Source organism: Centrocercus urophasianus, unplaced genomic scaffold, assembly GCF_019232065.1.
Source record: "Centrocercus urophasianus isolate 14NV4802_14NV808 unplaced genomic scaffold, USGS_Curo_1.0 seq_20, whole genome shotgun sequence".
In the NCBI taxonomy this organism is placed as follows: Eukaryota; Metazoa; Chordata; class Aves; order Galliformes; family Phasianidae; genus Centrocercus; species Centrocercus urophasianus.
The window spans coordinates 20,770,737-20,786,601 of record NW_024884756.1 but is presented as its reverse complement, the minus strand read 5'-3'; the positions used below and the strand labels follow the sequence as shown (position 1 = coordinate 20,786,601).

The 15,865-nt window shown below is 35.2% G+C and overlaps 1 protein-coding gene across 1 annotated transcript in view; it reads right to left on the bottom strand.

Annotated features, from left to right (window-relative positions):
• KCNH7 (potassium voltage-gated channel subfamily H member 7) overlaps positions 1-15,865 on the bottom strand; it is a 209,223-nt gene that overhangs the window by 1,989 nt on the left and 191,369 nt on the right. Inside the window, exons 13-14 of the mRNA XM_042822631.1 lie at positions 6,723-6,974; positions 2,109-2,277 (exon numbers count right to left, since the gene is read on the bottom strand). Coding sequence (XP_042678565.1) covers positions 2,109-2,277; positions 6,723-6,974 — 421 coding nt within the window. The remainder of the gene's footprint in view (positions 1-2,108; positions 2,278-6,722; positions 6,975-15,865) is intronic.

Below are 15,865 nucleotides of genomic sequence, written 5' to 3'. Positions count from 1 at the left end.
AGCTTGATTCTGATTTTTTTTTTTTTTTTTTTTTTTGCAACATTAAGAATGAGTTCATTATTGTCTCTTATACTTGGAAGAGAAAGTAATAGAGGGACCAGATCTTCCGTTGAAGTTAACAGGAATAACTCCTCTCTTCATCAAAACTAAATTGATTTGTACTGGCTGAGGATAGGACACATTTTTATATATCTGTCAATTAATTCTGACACTCTCAATGCTAATTGAATGCACTGAAATAAGCAGAATACCACAGTAGCGTACTTCCACAGTTAGAAATGAAAGATTCTTACAAGTTCATTAGTTTAGAAACAAACAAACAAACAAACAGACAAACAATATCTGACCAGGTTTCTTTACTGTGGAAGTTTATTCAGACCCCATAAGTAATTTCAGCATTTCTGATGTTCAAACTCAGTAGCTCTTTTCTATTTATTTTCCTTTTCATAAGTTTTATATGACTTTTGAAATACTTTATCTGCTTATGTCATTCTTACAATTTTGCAGCACTAAAATGATTTTCAAATGGTCTTACCATGATTGACAAGCTCAGCAACAGGTAATGCCCATAATGCCTCCTCAGCTGCTGGAAAGATACAAGCATGCTACAATAGACTGCACTTTGGATACACAGCCTTCTGTACTGCACTCACCTTCTGACAAGAGCAAACAGATCTTTGTCAGTAGCCTTTAATGTTGTAAATTTTACTACCTGGATTCCCTACAGAAGCAGAAATGATCCTGTGGAGACAGATTTTTGCTTTCACCAGAATCTTTGTTGCTTGGTACCTTTTTTCCTTTCATTCTAGTGTTGTCCATCATCTGTGTCACTTATTTATAAAGCATACATGAAATTAATCTGAAAAGTATGCCCAAAGTATTTTTAAGATGCTGTTTCTTCATTTATTGGGAGAAGTTAGTTCTGTGGCATCAGCTTTTGTAGTGAAAAACACAAAACAAGAGGCTAGTCAGTCATGCTCTACTTGCCCTCTTGTTCAACAATCTTGGATTGTTTGCAACTTAAAAATATGCTGATCTCACACAAGCATGATGCTTGTGTCACAAGGGAAAAAACTGCAGCAACATGCCACCATCCACAGAACTTCTGTCTGCTAAACTTGAGATTTAATATCTCAGTGTATATAATGGATTAGGCATTGGTGGACTTGCATCATCACTTGTCTCTTTTTTTGAATTAACTATAAAATGCCTTCCTTCTTACTTTGTCAGCACTTTGTAAGCTTTCCCCTTTACTTCTAATCAAAGAGTTTAACTGATTGTATTTATTCATCACTACTGTATATATAAATTCTCCCTCCTTTCTCCACAATTTAAACAGGCCCCATCATGCCACACAAGCAAAAACAAACAAGAGAACCTTAAGTGCTTGGCCCAGAACCACCCTGAACAGGAGCTTAAAGAGGAGAACGAGATAACACTAGGCCCAGAGTCCTGGTACAGTGGCTTTCCAGTCCTCTTAACAATCCTTTTAACAATTTGGTTAGCATGCTAATTTGCCAAGGCATGGAAAAAGACAGGAAAAAAGTGATCCTGCTTTTTAGTCCAGCAAGCCACATACGACATAAGCAAGATAGAATATTGCCTATAATAGCATCCATAGAAGATCCAGAAAAGATCAAAATCTTGAAATCATGAAAGAGTTTATAAACACGAAGAGTTAAAAAATAAAGCAGCTTAATAACATGCATAACAATTTAAATCTTAGTTTATCGGTAACAATGTTATTTTCTCACTCAAAAAATAAAGAGAAATGCTCTTCTATAAGGCAATTCAGAGTGATTAACGTGGGTACCTAGAAGTGAGTGATATAATTACTCCGACAGTGATTTATAAATTTTGTACTCAGCATTCCTAGAATAGTTGTTTTTTTTTTTTTTCTTTTCCCAAGAGTCAGGAAGGCTGAATTTAGGTGATACTTAGGCTGCTATGAATTCATATGTGCAACTCAGGTTTTTTGTAGCTTCTGAAGGTACAAATACCTTCGGAGATCTCTTGCACAAGTTAATTCCTGCTGTAGAATCATTGATATCTGTTGAATTGTAGACCCTTATCACAAATATATATATTTATAATATCTCTGTTTTTACCTGTTGAGTTGTTCTTGAAGTAAATCTAATCGATTCTCTACTTCTCCATATACGTAGTCACTTTCAGTATCACAGATACCCCATGTTACATGCGGTAATGCTGAGTGACTTGGGGAGTCTTGGTATTCCCTCATGTTCTGCTCCTCCCAGTTTCTTTTATCAGTGATATCTGAGGAAAAATAAAATACAGGAAAAGTATAGATTTACACATAAGCTGTAAAAGAGAGTCGGCACGACTCAAACATCCCATTTACAAGTGATTCTCCAAACCATAGAAGACAGCCTGATATGGTGAAAATTTGTGCGACCTGTATTTATTCCTTACCAACGTTTAGGGAAAAATAACAGGGGAGACATCCAAAAATTACAAAATTTTAACATAAGGATAGCAACATGCTAATATTTTAAGCTGAACATATACAAAGTAGCTCTATATAGTCAATATCATCAGAGTTCTGCCAAGAAAACTAAAGAAATAGAAGTCATTACTTATTTTTTAACAGCAAACCCCTAGTTTTCTCAAGCTGAGATTAGACATATTTACTCTAAACTAAATGTATGAAATTATATACTTGACTATCTTTGTGCCTGGTTAAAACCTATTTTCTTGCCCTAGAGTGTTATATTGTAGTGAATTTACTGTTTATCTTTTTGGTGTAAAAGGAGAACTTGCTACATTGCATTTACAGCATTTGACATGCGTTACAGTGTGTTGGAATGTCTCCAAACCAGACCAAACAACCAAAGCTAAATCGGTTATTACTTTCAAAGGGAAAAAGATTTGCACTAATGTAGTTTTAGCATCACAAGTCTCCAACCCTTACGTTGGTATCTAAAGCATGTTTCAGAGACTGGTGCTGTACTATGGCGTGAAGGGTGCCAGTTTATTTTGTTTCATATTCTATGACTTGTAACAGAAGGAAATATTTTGCATAGGTCAGTCAAAGATCACTTAAATACTAAAGTGAGCTTCATCGTAAATATATATACACATATATTTCTGTTCAACCTATAGGTAACATTTTGGATTGAGGTACAGACAGTAAATTTACTTCAAGGTAAAAATCCTCAAATGCATAATTAGGATTCACTATAGTTTCAGATAGATTGCTCATTTTAATTCCCCTTCTAAACCTGTATATTTTATATGCATGTAAATAAAAACCTAGTCCTTGTATAGTCCTTTATATTTATATTTATATTCAGCCCTCTGTAGAAAATGATTACGACTATTCCAGGCTCCAGCCTGTACCTGCTTGCACAAATCCAATCCATTTTGTCCCTAATACTTCTTGGTCAAAGAAGTCAGCTGCAACTGACTTCAAAAATAACTGAAGTGCACTCCTTTCCTTTTTGCTGTTTGAGCTACTTTTTCATCCTCTTTCAATTTGTTTAATTTATACCTCTGTGAATTTTTAAATGAGTTTACATTCTTTGTTTCAGGCAGTTTTTCCTTTTCACCAAACTGGTGGAAAGTTACAAATTACTTATCATGGGATATATATTCTACCCTTATCTGATATAAAGATCTTGCTGTGAGCTCTGCAGAGCCTACAGGTGACATATTCATGACGAGCAGTGCTTTTTATACATATTTACACCTCATCCTCATTAGGGCTAGAGCACCTCTCCTGTGAGGAAAGGTTGAGGGAACTGGGTTTGTTTAGCTTGGAGAAGAGAAGGTTCCAGGGAACCTCATTGTGGCCTTCCAGTAGTTGAAGGGAGCATATAAACAGGAAGGGGAACAGCTGTTTACAACTGTGGACAGTGATAGGACAAGGGGGAATGGTCTTAAACTGAGACGGGGGATTTAGGTTAGATATTAGGAGGAAGTTTTTCCACACAGAGGGTAGTGATGCACTGGAACAAGTTGCCCAAGGAGGTTGTGGATGCCCCATCCCTGGATGGATTCAAGGCCAGGCTGGATGTGGCTCTGCGCAGCCTGGTCTACTGGTTGGCAATCCTGCACATAGCAGGGGGGTTGAAACTAGATGACTTTTAAGGTCCTTTTCAACCCAGGCCATTCTATGATTCTCAGCCTTCATTACTTTGAATCAATCTTTTGTCATATGCTATCAAAAATTGCTTTGGACTCCTCAGATTCTCCTCTCTGCTGAGATTTCCTCCTGTTCAGGAAAAAATAAGTCTATTGTACTGAACAAGTGTTAAAGTTTCATCTCCCATTAGAGTAATATTTGTAATTATTTAACTATGTAAAAATCACAGAATACATTAAATGTTCTTACTGTGCTCAGACAGCTGCTTCATTGTACAGCTGGAGAAAATCCTTGACCAATTATCAGGTGTCAGCCTTAGTCATAGGAGCTGTTGGATGTGAATCCCACAATCCTTCAGTAGTTCCTGAGTGTTTTTTTCAGGGTTCTCCTAACACTTCTTTTGGCACTGCATGCTGATAATGCAACTTAGGTTATGTTCATTTTACACTTGGGAAATTTTTCAAAGCAAATAATAGCAACCAGAGCCATGTTTCAAAGAAAAGAGGAAAACAAATAAACAAACAGTGTGTGAGTGACATATGAGAGGCTTGTCCAAATGCTATTAGCTAATCCTTTTCAATCACATCTTTTAGCAGCATTGGTCTATGAAGAAAACAACAACAAACAAACAGAAAGTAAGAAAGGAAAAAAAAAGAAGTCTGCTTTTCAGTCATATATTTCAAATAGACTTAGCCAGGAAGGGGAGCTCTCACTACATGCCTCCAGGCAGAAGAAGACTTTCTCCTCTTTTTAATCAGAAGTAGCTGCTTATTATATTATGTGCTGTTTGATTAGCAGGTGGTAGAAAGTTTCCTGGAGCTGTAGAGTATTTGGATTTCATATGACATGACCTATAACTGATTTTATGCACTGAGCAGAAGGAAGGGAAAAGATTTTGTCTTGGCTACACAGATGCACATTCAGGTTCCCAGTACACGTAAGCCAACAGAAGGTGAAGAAAACAGTGTCAGAGAAGCAAGTAATTTGGATTTAGTGGGTACACATGTCACATCCGTGTCCAAGGAATCTGGAAAGCTCTCAGCAAAGCAAAGGGAGCAATCTTATGACAAAAATCAGGGTTGAAATTTTCGTCTATGGCTGCAGCTATAACTGATGTTGTAAAACCAGTAGAATAGAAACTAAAAATATTGGTCTTATATTTCAATGCTTTTTAGTGGCCTGTAAAACCAAGTTGCTGGCTATTTTACTCAGTAAATCATTCAGTAAAATCCCAGAGTTTCCAATGCTGTGTGTTATTCTGGGGAAATTACAAATGGTTTTTGTCCCAGAATATGTATTTATAGCCTATTAAAATAAACATTTGATTTATGACAAAGGAAATTAACTGGCACTCAAATTATAAAATAAGTTCATACACTGTAAGAAAGACTCTTATCTCTTATGGAATATGGTACTGTACTTACTTTCAAGTTATAAATAAACAACCTCTAATTAATAGCAGTCTAAAGCATAAAGCTGATCATATTTTATTGAATTTGAGTTTTCACACACATTATCAGAAATGCCAGTTAACAGACTAAAAAAAAGAATGTAATCGTAATCAAAATATGTAACCTTTATACATGCTAAATTTAACTCAAATAAAATCTGCATTAGGTTGCCTTGGAAAATGTTGCTATAGCTTCCAGGACACGTTTTTGGCTATCAGTAGCGGAAAGGTAAGCTTACAGATTGTATTACGCATGCATGAAGTTTGTGTGTTCATACTGATATGACCCTATCCTGAAGAGACCAGATTTCATACATTCATATCTTTAAAATGAAAAAAGATATTGTTTGGCCTGATTAATATCAGGATAGTTTAAAATTAACCTAAAATTCAAAGTTTCTTGAACAATGAGTAAATTATTAAATTGACTCAAAACAAACTGCTGGGGAAGACAGTATTAAACTGTATGTAATTCTTCCCTTCAAACTGAAATAATTACAAACAAACTTTCAGAAAGACTGAATACACTAATCTATGGCTTTTCATTATTTCCCATTCACATCAATGAGAAAATGAAAATTTTAGCATATTCAATGCAATTTTAAATGTGATTGTTATTAAACCCTATGTTGACATATACAACAAAATGCGAAAGCATTTCTTCAAGGTATTATCAGCTACTTTCACTGAATTTTGGTTGTATATCATGAGTGCAGAGAATGGAACTAATTATCTGAACAACTCCTAAATTCATTTAACTCTTTTTAAGTAGGATTTTGTACCGTCACCCAACCTTGGCATATTCTCTTGATTGGAAGGTACTTTTCATCCTTGGGTGCTCAGTAAAGTCAAGCACTGGTTGACAATCTCAAAGATTTTGTTTACATGACTGTTCTAAGGCAGTTCAGTTAGGAGATTATTTGTTAACAAAACCTGGAATAGTCTTTGCGAGGTTCTGTAACCTGCTTCCACTGTCATTGCATCAAACTATAGCAGTCCTCTTCTGAAATACTGATTTTTGATCTAACATAGATATTATTGTTTATTCTTCAGAAAACAAAAAAGTAACAATTACGTAAATAATAGGATCATTAAGAAAATGATTTTTGATAATCAAACCAAAAAAGATGTCTAAGCAAACTTTTAAAAAAGTACCAGTTATATTACCTTTGCAAGAGTCACTTCTTTTGTCAATAAGTATTTCTTCTGTTGCATGAATCATTTCTTCAAAGTCCAGCTCTGTAGTTTTCTCTGTTATGGATGGGTAATCAGCTACCCCAGAGAACAGGGGTTTTTGCTCATCTTCAATGGAGGACACAAATGATGATGAGCCACTTTTTTTCTCCTCAAAGTGTTTCTTAATAGATTGATAATATCTGGAGTTGTCCTCTGTGGGTTCAGGGTCACTCTGGCCATTCTCTTTGAAATAACCTGTTAGATAGAAATAACCATGTATAATAACATGCAGTTTATAAACTTGTGTTCTAGTTTATTCTGATTGGAGGACGGAGATCTATATTTCTTTTGAAGACACAAAAGACATTTGTACTTACATGGTAAGAATTTCTAGTCTCTGGATCACAATTAATTTTCAAAAAGCTGTTTATATCAAACCAACTTTCCTATTTACTCACTGTTTTATTCCAGTTAAGGATAACATTTGAGAAAGCCTTTTATTACAAAAACAATGTATTATAAATCCAGACACATGCTTAAAAAAAAAAAAAAATAGAACTTATTACTTAATTCCCTCTTCTAATTTCTCACATTTTGGGGTATTTCTCACATTCTTGACAGTAAAATAATCATAGGTCTCAGACTCAGCTTCAAAACTACCTTTTTAATTTATACCTACATAAAAAGCATCTTTGCTGTTTATTTTTTCCCAGCAAAGGTCATAGCTTAACCTCAAAATGCTGGCATAGATTAATATGGACATATTTCTCTATGTAAATTACTGGCATGCTTATATTGAGGATTGATATGGGAGGTAGAATCCTCTTGGCAAAAAAAGAAGGAAGTTGTAATCTATTTTTGTAAGATCATCTCAAAATGACATCAACAGCCCAAATTCCGTAGCCTTTTGAATTAACTGCTATTCATTTTGTTTTGATCATCCAATCTTTTGAATAAGTATGTGAAAAGCTGAGATATATTGGGTAGGAAAGTACCAGCCACTTTCAGAATGAAGCTTTCATTAATTGCATTCAGGATCTGGAGTGAGGAACAGCAAGTTCAGTAGTTTTAAGAGGTGGCCAATAAAAATACAGATTTAAAGCACATGCCTTTAAAAGACATTGTAAGAAGGAAATAGAATTTAAACACAAGAATGATCATTTGTGGATATAGAGAACTCCTGATCTCTTTTCAGCATAAACTTGAATCTAATTTCAAATTCAATATTTGGTATTACCTATTTTTAACTGAAATGTCAAGATAATTCCAGCTCTGCTATTTATTTAAAACACTTTTTAGCAGGGTAGTCTCAACAGTGTATAAATACTGTAACTAGTTTGCATTAATTTGCTGGGGAGACAGCATGATTTCCCATCTGCTTTGTGCTAATTACTAATCAACATATTTATGGAATGTCTGCAGTCTTTACAGACTACAGAAGTGGTTAATGCAACATTTATTATATTCCATAGATTTATTTGATTTCTGGTCACAGCACTGAAATGAAAATGTGGCCACATCTAATTCTCTTTATTGTACATGAAGAGAATGCAATATTTGTATGGAGCACTCTGCAGGAGTCCAGACATCTATGAGCAGTGAGGGCAGATAATGGCCTACAAAATAAAACCAGTACCAAGGCAGCTCTCCTGTAACTGTACACTCTAGAGTCTCTAGGAACAATTTAAACAGCCCTGCATTGAACTAACTTTATTTGGCTTCTGTAAAGCAGAATTACTAACTGTAAGTGTTAGGGGTAACACTCTGATACTTCTAAGGCATCAAAGCTAATAGTCTGACAGGGTAAGGCTTTTGGGTGATGTACAGAATGGGTAGATGCCCCACACATCTCCCAACTGCAAGAAAAAAAAAACAAAAACAAAAAAACAAACACAAGAAAGCTTCATAAGAAAATTCAAATGTTTATCTCACAAGGCTTTTTTTCTCTTTAAATATATGGTGAAATGCATGCAGTCATAGTACAGTAAATTTTCTTAATTACTTACTGCATGACTAACTTCAACCACAGTCACACTGCTGACTGTGAAAAAGACCTTATAATGAAAGCTTGAAATTGCCATTTTTAGGGTAATTTTTTATGTTCATGGGATTTTGTGCACTAACAGTAATGAGCACCCTATGGAATACGAATCAACCAGTGAACTAATTTTAAGAGAGGTCATGGAGAGTCTAATGAAAAAAATAGTATAGCAGCTCAAGTATAGCAGATCTTATTTGTCATATTCAAGGAATATTAAAATACCTAGAAACAAGATTCCAGATTCTGCTAGCAATTATCCTTCTGTAAAACAGGATAATTCAACTGATGTGTCTGCATTTAGTCTTCATCTATAACAAATCAACAGAGCATATTCTTTTCCAAATGCTGTCCAGGTATAACAAACTCCGCAACATTAGAAAAAAATTAAAATCCTATTTAAATCAATGAATATTTTTAACCTGATGATCTATTTCTAAATATGCATCTTTGGCTTTAGTGCAATTGCTTTATATGGTAGCCATTTGGTTATATTCAGAAAGTCATAAGCTGTTTTTCTTTTAAAAGACTGATGCTAGAGATTCTTATGTCTGTACAATAATCCTATTCTATTCTGCAAATGGAACAAAACTGTATTTGGCTCTGTAGGTGCAAGCTCAGCACCTCAGCTCAACCATTCAGCAATGCCTCTGCAGCTCAGTAATAAGATATTACAAATCATATCTAGGCAGTGCTTCGTTCCCAGAGTAAATTTCTCCATTTTGTTTTTACTCTTCAGATGAAATCCAGTCATTGGTTTGGAATGAATTTTCTAGATGAGAATTTGTATCTTTTTATGTGTATCTATGGATAAGTTGACTTTCTGGCAGACATACTCAAGGTTTCAAAAATACTTTCTTTTCCTTTCTCTTCTGTTTCAGAAAAAAAAGAGTAATCATTAAAAAAAGCCCCTCATCTTAGTGCTTCCTCTTTCCTTCTCTGCTAATGCAATTTTCACTCTCTAATTCTAAGGAGTAGAAAAACTGTTTTACAAAAGTTGATTTGTGTAACTTCCTGCTTTACTAAACATGTTCAAGCATCATTACATTCTTTATGGGACATGCTTTAGATTGTTATGTTTTGGATACCTGCCAATCTTACAGGCAATGTCATCTGATATTTTGCTGTCTGGAACTCCCAACATCTTCATAGTAATTTTTAGTGTTTTTTGCACTTGTACCAGCAATGGAAGAAAAGAAACAGGATTGTCATGAGGGCAATGGAAAGCAGCTATGACAGACTCACAGAAATACTGGAATAAAATCTTACTTGCTGCAACAATTATCAGAATTTCTTTTGAGTGTCATAGTTAGCCTGCAGCATTGAAGTTTTGCATTATTGAAACAGTGGCAGTCTGCATGAGCCAGACATACTTTCTCCTAACGAATCACTCTGCTAGCAACAATATTTGTGAAAATGCCACTACTATATTACACGTGGAACAGCATTGTTTAATATTACTGTAATTTCATTAAGTTGAATTTGTCATACTTAATTAGCTTAGCCGTGTAGCATAGTGCATCAGAAGAAGGTAAATTTTTACTCCCTTTTTCAGCTATCCAATATAAAGCCCCATAATATGCCTTGACAAAATCAATTTTTCAGAAGAAATGAAGGGAATGACTTCCTCACCCTCACAGAAAGCAATTTATACCCCAAACCATAAGACACATAAGCCTTATCATTAAAATTATCAGCATAACGGTAAATCTGTTCAGCAGTTATGATATTGTCCCATTCCTTTGAAAAATCCTACCATATCATTTTATGTTGCACCAAGTAAGTCCCTTGGTAAAGAGAAATGCACACTGTGACTTTGAAGGAGAGACTGCTCAAAAACTCAGCAGATCTTCATATTCCTAGCAAGTATTTTGGTTCAACTGTTACTAGGTTTTTCTTACGTGATAATCACAAATATTCCTGCAATGGTAAATCTGTTTTTCCTACATATGCACAAAATATTTTCTAGTGAGCAATTTTGTTTGTTGTCTGTTCGTTAATTTAAAAATATCAGTAATCTTGTCAGGGAACAGAAAAATGCTTCACGTGCCCACTCATGCATCAAATTCAGCAAATGATTGAAGTCGGTGATTAGGCATTTCATAGAACACATTAAATACAATACCACAAACAGGTTGGAAAGGTGCAAAATCTCAAGTCCAAAAATCCAAAGTGGTTAATCCCTAATTTGAACACTGTTTTCCAACCATTCACTAATAATTTGTTTAGCAACAGTACCAAATCCTTGTGATAAAATGAGGGCTGCCTCATTTACTTAGAAAAGCCATTTTTATTGCCCACCACAGTACCGGCCAGCGTTAATTCTACTTGAGCTTTAACTGCATGAATTATCTTACTACAAAGGTGTACAGCATATCTGTAGCCCTCCATGTTGCCTAACCTCACTCTTAGTGCCTATAAGCTTTCTACCTAAGCCCTAGAAGAAAATCCTTTCATTCTTTAGCGTATATGTGTTTTCCTCCTTTCTTATTTTTCCTCATTTTGATTCCCTTAATTATCCCACTTACCATTAGGAAATCCTACTCACAAAACACGTTGTAAAATTTCTGTATGGTTTTTGATCAATAAAAAAAAAAGTTATCTAGAAATCAATGCAGGAATATTCCCATTCCTAGTAAAAAGTAGGTTGCTGGTGATATTTTAGGAAAGCTAAAACAGTTCCTTGTTTCAATAATAAAAAAATCTAAACATCTTATTTTTCTGTAACTAATTTTAATAGTAAAAGAACCCTTTAATTTCAGTTTTATCCATAATTTGGGAACAATTCACTGGAGAACCTAAAGATATAAACAAGTGAAATTCCATCATTTTAGTAAGACCAATTTTGTTGCTGTAGGTCTTACAGTGATAGTAGAGGAACAGAAGTGTACTGGCAGAACGTTTGAATTCCTGATCTGTCACAGCAGAGCTTGTGAGAGCTTGGTAAACATACGCGTGCTTTGATGTATTTCATTTCAGCGCTGTGAAGATTTGGATGATTTGAGAAGCAGAGAACAGTAGAAAATACTTGAAATCTCCTCCCAGTATCCTGAACTAAAGATTAGGCAACTGTATAATCAATAATGTACAGATGTTATAACTATGAAATATACCAGAGAGTTCAGTTAAGCAGTAATTATACCAAAAGGGAATAGATGGAATGCTTACCCACATCCTGGGTATCCTATGAAATTCCTGAGAAGGGCATCTCCAGAAGAGATCCTTCCCCACTGGTAGTCAGCTCCCATTATAATGGGATTATAATGATAATTAGATAATAACGGAAGGACATTTCTTATTTTTCAGGAAATAATGCTATACTTTAAAAAATCATAAATAAAGAAGTATAAATGTATGCCTGAAAAGAGATTCAGGTCAAAAGCCAAATTTTAGAATTCTCTTCTAAAAGGAATACAATTTTCACCATAGGGCTATGAGTACTTTCTTTTTTTTTTTTTTTTTTAATCCCAAAGGATAGCTACTGGTATGTGTGCTTGCACACATCTGGAGACAGCCTCTCCGGGAGCAACTTGTAGAAACAGGACTCTTATGGAAGCTCCCTGAGGTATCTTCTAGGCACTGTGGTAACATCAAAAACAAAAATAATAGGAGCAGATGGAAAACTGCAGTGATGGGTTCTCTGACAACCGTACATTTTTCACTGAAGGTGAAATTTCAGGAACATGAAATCTTGTTCTAGGCTATATATTTCTTGCCCTGATAATAGTTGCTTCCTGATCATTTAACCACCTGACACTCCAGGTGAATGTTAGAAACTCTTTTCTAATTAAGCCCAAGTGGATTTCATTAGCAAAATATATTAGTTTAACAGTTAAGTAAGAGCTTCAATTTTATTTATTTAATATTTTTTTAAAAACAAATTCCTTCCCTACTTTCTTGCTGGGGATACAGAAAATACTTCTTGGCTGAATCATCTATTTGTAAACCAAGCCTTTAAATGTATAAGCCGAGAGGAGGGTACAAGAATGGGAGTTAATATGCTTAAAATGAAACTTTGCAGCATGCATTTTATATTGCACTTGACTGCTACAGACTGTGTTAACATGAGCAAGTGAAGGAGGTATTTGCGTAAAAAGATTTCTTAAAAACTTCCTTTTGTGGGTTATTAAAATCACATCTATGGACATAAAAATTCCTTTTAATGAGTTCCTAGAGCCAGCTGGCAAGATCAAGCATTGCAAGCTACCTGAATCTCTCATTACTAATACAGTTCTATTGGAGTCCTTCTCATTCTCTCAACTAGAGCCCGCGGGATGATGTTGCCTTTGGATTATAGCTAAAAATCCAGAGCAATGTTTTATGCTTTCTGGAAAGCAGAGAACAAGCTAGATCCTTTAAAAGAATATTATGATTATGGAATCATAGAATCACAAGGTTGGAAACAACCTTCAAGATCATCTAGTCCAACCTGTAGTCCTCCCATTATCATTGCTACCACAAGCTACTAAACCATATCTCGTAGCTCCTCATCCAGACGCCTCTTGAACACTGCCAGGGACGGTGACTCCACCACCTCCCTAGGCAGTCATTCCAGTGTCTGACCACTCTCTGAGAGAAAAAGTTCTTCCTTATGTCTAACCTAAACCTCCTCTGGTACAGCTTGCTGCTATTTCCCCATGTCCTGCTCGTTGCCTCGGAGAAGAAGCCAAACCCCTTCCCCCTTCAGGAAGTTGTAGAGTGCAGTGAGGCTCTGAACCTCCTCTTTTGCAGGCTAAACAGTTCCAGCTCCCTCATAAGACTTGTGCTCCAGACCCTTCATCAGTTTCGTTGCCCTTCTCTGGACAAATTCCAGAGCCTACGATTGAGCATTTGTAGCAGATAAGATCAATTTCTGTTGACACAGGTAAGAAATGATGGAAATATGGAATAGGTAGACTGAGGAGGTCTTGGAATTGAAAAAGTAGTGGCACTAACTGCAGATGCACGAGCTGTGTGGATTTTCTTTAACCCCTGACAAAACTCCTGCAGAAAGAGTTACTATGGCAACAAAGTCCAAATCAGGCTAGCATGAACTAAAGGCTGAGATAATGCAATCCCATTTTAGCACTCCAAAAGAGAGAAAATCATTGATGATCACACTGAAGATGAAAATAATGCTTTCCCAAACTATGTAATATAGGTCAATAACCAAAAGTAAAGAACAGGTAATCCTCTTCCCCATAATTATTACAAATAAATAATTTATTGAGATTATAAATATCAAAATCTTAAAGTGAGAACGCTGTTTGTCTATTCAAATTGTAGTCTGTTCAGTTACAAAATCAAGATATGATGGAAGTCATTACGTGAGACATTTTTTTTATCTATAAGAATATGTTGACCAGAAATGCTTTGCCAGCTCTGTTTTTAGGAACTTGATCTTTCTTTTCCAGTTCTTCTAACGCACTCTACAGGATCGTGCTGAAATATTTATCAATTATGGTCTAATTATGCTGGATCAAAGTATGATGCAGCTCTCTTCCATGGGAAGATATTGACGTTGATATAAATAGAACTTTACAATCCAGTAGTAACATCTAGCACTCTATGACCTCATAGAATGGGCCACAGAGAAGTGATACAAAAGGTGTATGACTACTAGGTGCCTTCTCTGGCAGTGGGAACATATGAAGAATCTGAACAGGGACCAGAGTGGGACAGTAAACCAGTGCATCAAAAGCATATTCAGTGCTTAGATGGACTTTAAATGTGCTGCTCTTCTCTCTAACTCAAAAGTTACCAGGTACTGTAGAGAAGCCTTGTCTTCTCTTTCCCAAAGAAAGGCTTTTTTTTCAATGACAAAACTGTGAGAAATTATATAATTATATTATCTCAAAAGTAATGTAAATAAATGTCTCTAAGAGAAACTATTCAATATAATCTAGAGAGAGAGAACCATAAAATCTTGAGGCTTTGCACCACACTGACACCTGAGGAGCCTATTTGTAATTCTGCAGGAGACATGGCATGGAAGATCACTTCCATCATATCTAGACAGCAGCATATGTTTTCTCATAAGAAATTTGAAGGTTATTCAGGCAGGGCACCTCTGTCAACAGATTCTTAGTGATGAGCAGATTGAATATTTCATGGGGACGTTTTCTTGACAGATTTGGTGTCAGTCTTGGCTTCTTGCCCTAAGGATGTTTATTTGATCAAATGGCAATGTCATTGTTCTGAGTAGCCACACTCTAGATTGAAGTCTTTCTTCATCAAGCTTTATACTTGCCATGTACCTTTAAAGTGTTCCCATTTATTATTAACTACAATGCAAATCCAAAATTGGTTTTGTGCTACATTTAGGATTGGGATTTAACTGTGGAGTAGGAAAAAGTGGCATAGTATAAACATTAATTTGTCCAAATCATTGGACCATATAAAATTATCCAAGGAATTGTGTTTTCCTTTTCTGAATATTTTAAAAATTTAGCTTTCTTCATTATTACTGCTGTCTGACCACAGCTACAGGTATTTTGGAGTACTGAATATTCTGACTGGGTTTAATATTTCACGGAATTTTCCTTCATAAGGATTAATCACAAAAGTCTCTAAGGTGAATGCAAACACAGAAATCTGAACTCTTTCCAGTACAACCATTTACACATTCCCAAATGAATTAAAACCTGACTACAGGAATCTACTGTAGAACCACCAGGTAGAAACTCCACTTAACATAAAGTTCAGCAAAGTACTTTCCCGAGGAAATAAAATCAACACTGCTGGTAAATAATATAGTAGACTAGTTTCGCCAAACATTTTAAAACATGATGTTTCAGAAAACGGATAATGGCCTGAAGATAACATGTAGGTATTTGTACATATATGTATATATATATATACAACATATATATATATATATATGTACATATATGTATATATGTATATATATATACAACATATATATATATATATATATACTTACATACATGTTTATCTGAAGGATAGTGTTTATTTGAAGAATAGTGGGGTAGATTAATGTTTGAATAGCTCTGCACTGATGGATAAGAGGTCATGGAAAGGTGACACTGATATCCTCTAGATATATAAAACCATGTAGGGGACAATGCACAGAATGTTTTTACTACTCAGATGGATT